The sequence below is a fragment of the Rhincodon typus genome, chromosome 20 (assembly GCF_021869965.1).
Source record: "Rhincodon typus isolate 14 chromosome 20, sRhiTyp1.1, whole genome shotgun sequence".
Lineage (NCBI taxonomy): Eukaryota > Metazoa > Chordata > Chondrichthyes > Orectolobiformes > Rhincodontidae > Rhincodon > Rhincodon typus.
The window spans coordinates 27,147,364-27,153,753 of NC_063351.1; the positions used below are offsets into that span (position 1 = coordinate 27,147,364).

Genomic DNA, 6,390 nt, shown 5'->3' on the forward strand with positions numbered 1-6,390 from the left:
ATTTTGACTGTGTCATTGATCATTGCAAATTGATCCTAATGACTGTTGTGAAGTAATATCAGGTGAGCTGCATATTTTCACCTGCATTCTATAATTCACAAATACAATCCAAGGTCTCATCACCTGTTCAAAAATCCAGGAGCTGCTTACTCATACTTAGGACAACTGTTTATGTTTATGTGCAATGCTACCTTGGGTAATCTTGGGGATGTGGGGTGGGGATTGCTGAGAGAAGATCTCATTCTTCTAACGACACTTGGAGGCTCCTACTCTTTGTGTGTCTCATGGCTGGTCTAACATACCTCTGAATCAAGTCTGCTATGTAAAAGGTTCATGTAGAGGCATCTCATTGCTCTCCTTGTCCTAGTGTTTAGATGACACTGTTTAACTGTTCTTTGTGTGTGCTGGGACTACTGATTGATCACATTCCTGAGGAGCTGGGATGTTTCTGATATTACCACATCGACTCATTGGAACCAACCCTAAAGGATGCGGGTACACAATGTGTTGTTGGTCTGCGTCAGCAGCAGCACAAACATTTGCAGAGAATGATGAGGAGCAGGAGTCTGGAAGTTCTCAGATCCTCCAGTGAATGGGGAGTGGCCTCTCTAAGGCGGAGTTTTCAACAAACAGTGCCTTCATGATACAGAGGAAGTGGAGGAGAGCCACAGTTGTTATTCTTCGATGAAATGTCCTCCAGATTAGAGAGGGGCAGGAGCGTCACTGAATGAGGATGTTCTGGGACACCATGCTGAAAAGTTGTCATCACCCATAGCATTCCGGGTGCAAGATGCGACATTCAGCACTGAGGTAGTCAGAATGCCACGTCACAAGACCCAGTACTTATACAATGCAACAGCTTCTTCCACTGGAGCCAATGAGGTCCATGCAACATCTCCTTAAATTAAGATTTCCATGCTTGCTGAGGTCTGAGTTTTCATTTCACATTATGGTCTTATGCCATTGAGTATGGCCTCAAGTCTAAACATCAACTCTGCCTGGCTGGCAATGTCTTTGTCTTCCTTCATTTGAGTGAGGGCTGGGATTGGTGCTGGAGCTTTTACAGTTCTGTACCTTTACTGGTTCTTACAAAATAACTTCTCCTCCTCCAAGAGAAGGTGAGAGTTAGTAAATGACTTTTGAAAAGATTTGTGCCAATGTGAGAATCAGTGTCATATTGTTGTACTTTGCACCTGTTAGAAGATAACAGCAGAATGCTGTTTGTGGCATGGAGGATGGGAGTGTTTCGAATCCTATGGGAAGTGTCAATGTTGCAGCTGGGTTTGTTATGGAGGAAGAGAGAAAAAAGAGGCACGCTTACCCATACTGTCCAGGTCGGTGGCTCAGTGGTTAGCACTCCTGCCTCACAGCGCCAGGGACCCAGGTTTGATTCCACCCTTGGGTGACTGTCTGTGTGGAGTTTGCACATTCTCCCTACATGTCTGCTTGGGTTTCCTCCGGGTGCTCCGGTTTCCTCCCACAGTCCGAAGATGTGCAGGCAAGGTGGATTGGCCAGGCTAAATTGCCCAAAAGTGTTCAAGGGTGTGTAGATTAGGTGGGTTATAGGGGTATGGGTCTGGGTGCAATGCTCTGAGGGTCAGTGTGGACTTGTTGGGCCAAAGGGCCTGTTTCCACACTGTAGGGATTCTGCGAAATGCCTCCAGGCTCCACCTGCTTCACTGCCTTCAACAACACTCTATTGAAGAAAGAAGATGCTGTTGCCTGAGACAACACTCTGCACAAAATCCTCCTTATAGCAGCACTGAATTAAACTGAATTCAATATACCTTGCTTTGAGAGATGCATTTGTTCTTAAAATGAGATAGAGAGTCTTGACATGTTTGACTTTATGCAAGTGCTTGCTACAAGGCTGGGACTAAAATAATTGCTCTAGAACATAAATGATCTGGATGTGAGTGTACAAGGCATGATTACTTAGTTTGCTGATGATACAAAATTAAGAGGTTTCATTGATAGTGAAGAAGGTTATCAAAAATTACAGTGGGATCTTGATCAGATGGGGAAGTGGGCTGAGGATTGATAAATGCAGTTTGATACAGACGAGTGTGAGGTGTTGCACTTTGAAAAGTCAAACCAAGATAAAATAGTAAATGGTAAGGTCCTGAGGAGTGTTGTGGAACAGAGGGACCTAGGAGTACAAGTACATAGTTCGTTGAAAGCGGCGTCACAGGTGGACAGGGTGATGAAGAAGGTATTTAGCATGCTGACCTTCACTGGTTGAGGCAGTGAGTAAAGGAGTTGGGACATTATGTTACCGTTGTATAAATTGTTGATGAGGCTGCACTTGGAGTATTGTTTTGGTCACCCTGTTATAGGAAAGACATAGTTAAACTGGAAAGTGTGAAAAGGAGATTTATGAGGATGCTCCAGGACTAGTAGTTCTGAGTTAGAGGTTGCCCAGGATAGGACTTTATTCCTTGGAATTTAGGAGAATGAGTGGTGACATTATTGAGGCGTATAAAATCATGAGGGGCATAGATAGGATGAATGCATATAGTCTTTTTCTCAGGGATGGGGAATTGAAAACTAGAAGGCTTAGGTTTAACGTGAAAGGGGGTAGATTTAAGAAGGACCTGAGGGGCAATTTCTTCATACAGAGAGTGGTGCGTATATCGAATGGGCTGCCAGAGAAACTGGTTGAGGCAGGTACAATAGCAACATTTAAAAAAAACATTTGGATAGATACATGGATGGGAAGGGTTTAGAGGGATATGGACCAAATGCAGGCAATTGGAACTAGCTGAGTGGGCACCATGGTCAGCATGGACTGGTGTGGGCCGAAGGGCCTGTTTCCATTCTGTATTACTCTATGGCTCTAACAGTAAAGTCATCTGGGAAAATAATAGATAAAGAACTAATCAAGACAGTGATTCTGAAAACAAACGTCGTAAAAGAAGAAAACGTGAAAGACCAAAGGTTCACATAAATTTAGTTTTCACTGCTGAAGGGATTGAAGGAGTTGTTTTCCTGATTCGCGGACTTGCCTACAGAGATATTCAGGAAAAGCTGAAATGAGGCAGTTGAAACTTAACCACATTTCAAGCAGGCAGATGTGTGGAAAGTATGAAATGCACTCACTGGTCTAAAGTTCAAGTATGAAATCGTTTAACTCCCCAGCTTCATTTAAGTGTCACTGGCCTACTTCCTGCTTTTGACATGTCAGAGAGAGAGAAGATCTGATTGCCTACTAGCCAGCAGGTAGAGGAAGGTATTCCAGGAAGTGGAAGACTGTGACTTCCCATGTGGATCATGGAGCAGAATTATTTCTCTACCTGGCCTCGTCATAGAAATACTTCTACCTAAAGGGCCTCTTTGTCCTTACTATCAGTTATTAACCTTCTCCTTCCTACCAGCACATAGTTTTCATCCCATTTCTCCTGGTAAATTGAAGCTCTACTGGGAAGCCATCGGAGACTGGAATCTGATTTTCATTTATGCTTGGAGCTCCCAGTTGGATTTCATTGGCTTTTCATTCAAATCAACAATGTTAAGATCAGGAATCGTTGAGAAAGGGGTGAGAAATGCAACATCTCAATCACAGACCAACTTCATTCTTCACTACCCCAACCACTCACCACCAAAGGAAGAGCCAAAATTCCTCAAGATTTTCACATTTTCAAAGGCATTGACCTTCTTGGGACATCACTGAGTGATTTGGAAATTAGAGGAAACTAAAATGATCTCAGGAAGTAAAATCATCCAAAAAAGTTAAGCAAACTAAGAATTCTGCAGAAATTAATTCCAAGAGTGAATCTATTCCTTATTCAAATATATCTGAAATGTAATGAAAGAGAAAGTGAAAATGGCAAAAATCAGGAAAAGGTTAAAGTGGAATACATCAAAATACACACACGTTTCTATGAAATCTATATTAATGTGCCTTGTTTTATATTATAAACCTAAGGATGTATAGAAAATTGATGGGAAACATTAAATATTGGAGAAACTTCAAGATAAAGAGGTTCAAAATTGATTGGTTAATAAATGAGATATTCCAATAAAAGCTGAAGCAAAATGTAGTCACTTCTATTATTGACAAGCCAGAAGGATTTTCACAAGGATGATATTTTGGCTTGCATTGACCACCATAAGAGCAATGTCCTAGGAAAACTGAACAAAAAGGTGCGTTGCTAAGTAATCCATCATTAAACAAATAAACAATATTAAAAGAATCTGAATCCTCAACAGATTTGGAGAGCAATAAAAAAAAATTGTTAGATTGTTACTCACACTGCAGCTGATTTCCAATTGAAATCTAATTGTAAATCGGAGTGCGGAGTGACAGTGCTAATATACCAAGTAAGCTCTGTCTTTTAATCTTGTGGACGCATCTTTTGTTCCAGCAACTGATGGAGACTATTGGCGGCTCTTAAATCCTGGCGAGTACAAAGTCACGGCCAAGGCTGAAGGTTACTCAAGTGCAACCCGGAACTGTGAGGTTGGATACGATATGGGAGCAACTGAATGTCATTTTGTTCTGACCAGAACAAATCTGTCAAGAATTAAAGAGATCATGGAGAAGTTTGGGAAGAAGCCAATCAATCTCTCTCTTAAACGGTTCAGGCGGGTTCGACACAGACGTCGTCAGTTATAGGAAATCCTTGTAGAACAAAAAGACCTTTCTAAATGATGACAGTTCAAGTTTTATTTTATTCAAACAGCAATGAACTTTGCCAATTCATTTAAAATAACAAGATGCAATCTGGATTTATGTTAGTTGTTGCCACAATATTCAGTTTATTATTTTAATATATAACATGTGCAACTTTGAAACTATTCAGCACTTTCCTGCATGATGTAGTTAGAAAATTTGCCATACTGCTGCATATATACAAAGAACACTTTACTAGTACTCTATTTGGAAATACTGGCCATCACTCTCAGACACTACATCAATATTACAGAATCCCTGCGATGCAAATAGAGGTCATTCTGCTCATTGAGTCTGCACTGACTCTCTGAAGAGCGTCCAACCCAGACCTATTCCCCACTCTATCCCCATAACCCCGTACTTACCATGACTAATTCACGTACCCTGTATATCCCTGGACACTATAGGACAGTTTAACGTGGCCAATCCTTCTAACCTGCACATCATTGGACTGTGACAGGAAACTGGAGCATCCAGTGGAAACCCACACAGACTCTGAGAATGTGCAAACTCTACACAGACAGTCATCCAAGGCTGGAATTGAACCTGGGTCCCTGTCACTGTGAAGCATGTGCCACCATAAATGATATGATTTGTGCATTTCAAAACTTATTCACTTAAATGTTCTTTAACAGTAGGGTTGTTTATTTTTCTGCAGTGGCTTGGAGTTATACAGTAATAAACAGAAGCCAAACATTTTAAAGAAGTGTCTGGCAGGAAAAGCTCATAGTCTGTCAAACCTGCCTCACTCCATGATGGTTGGACTGCCATGGTTAAAAATTTCTCCCAGCTCCCCACTCCCTGTCACAGCTGACTTCACATCTATCCCAATAGCCAAATAATGTCCTGCAATGGACAAAAACTTCACGACCAGTAAGAAGAAGAACACTCTGCAAAATTTTTCTCTGGTCCTAACAGATGAACAAATGATCACAAGGACTAGTATCATTTATTTGATACAATCTCTGGTATTATCAGGAAATGGCCCAGCTCTGTCTTGAAGGAAGACAGAAAGTTAATATCCATCACAGTAACTACCAGTGTATTCTAGAGGCTCCTATTTCTCTTGGAAATACCACTTACTCTTTGGTCTATGCTTACTTAAATTAAGCATGTATCAGTGCAAAATTCCCAATCTTCTAAACTGCAATCCTCTATCAATGGAGAAACTATCCAGAACTTTCATTATTACAATAGACCAATATCAAGTCATAGCTTGCTAAGCTGCCCCAAGGTACACAGATCAACATCCTTGAGTCTGAATATGTACATGAAGTTCCTTGTGCCAAAAAAGATTTTTGCAGATCTCCTCTGAATCTTTTTGAAAGCTACTATTTCACCCATCATGTGGAGGCATCATAACTGGAACAGTAATATAGGCACAGTCATCCAATGACCTGTATCGTATTAAATTGTTATCTTTGATATGTACAAAATAGTCAAGAGTCATACGGCATGGAAACAGACCCTTCAGACCAATTTGTTTATGCTGCCCAGGTTCCAAAAATGAACTAGTTCCATTTGCCTGCATTTGGCCCATATCCCTCTAAAGCTTTCCTATCCATGTACCTGTCCAAATGTCTTTTAGATGTTGTAATTGTGCCCACTTCTATCACTTCATCCGGCAGCTCATTCTACTTATGCACCACCTTCAGTGTGAAAAAGTTGCCCTTCAGATCCCCTTTAAATCTTTTTCCTCTCTCCTTAAACCTATGCCC

The 6,390-nt window shown here is 41.1% G+C and overlaps 1 protein-coding gene across 1 annotated transcript in view; it reads left to right on the forward strand.

Moving 5' to 3' along the window:
• Positions 1–5,154, forward strand: part of LOC109914527 (inactive carboxypeptidase-like protein X2) — a 141,161-nt gene extending 136,007 nt beyond the window's left edge. Inside the window, exon 14 of the mRNA XM_020514124.2 lies at positions 4,365–5,154. Coding sequence (XP_020369713.1) covers positions 4,365–4,615 — 251 coding nt within the window. The 3' untranslated portion in view covers positions 4,616–5,154. The remainder of the gene's footprint in view (positions 1–4,364) is intronic.
• Positions 5,155–6,390: the final 1,236 nt, after the last annotated feature.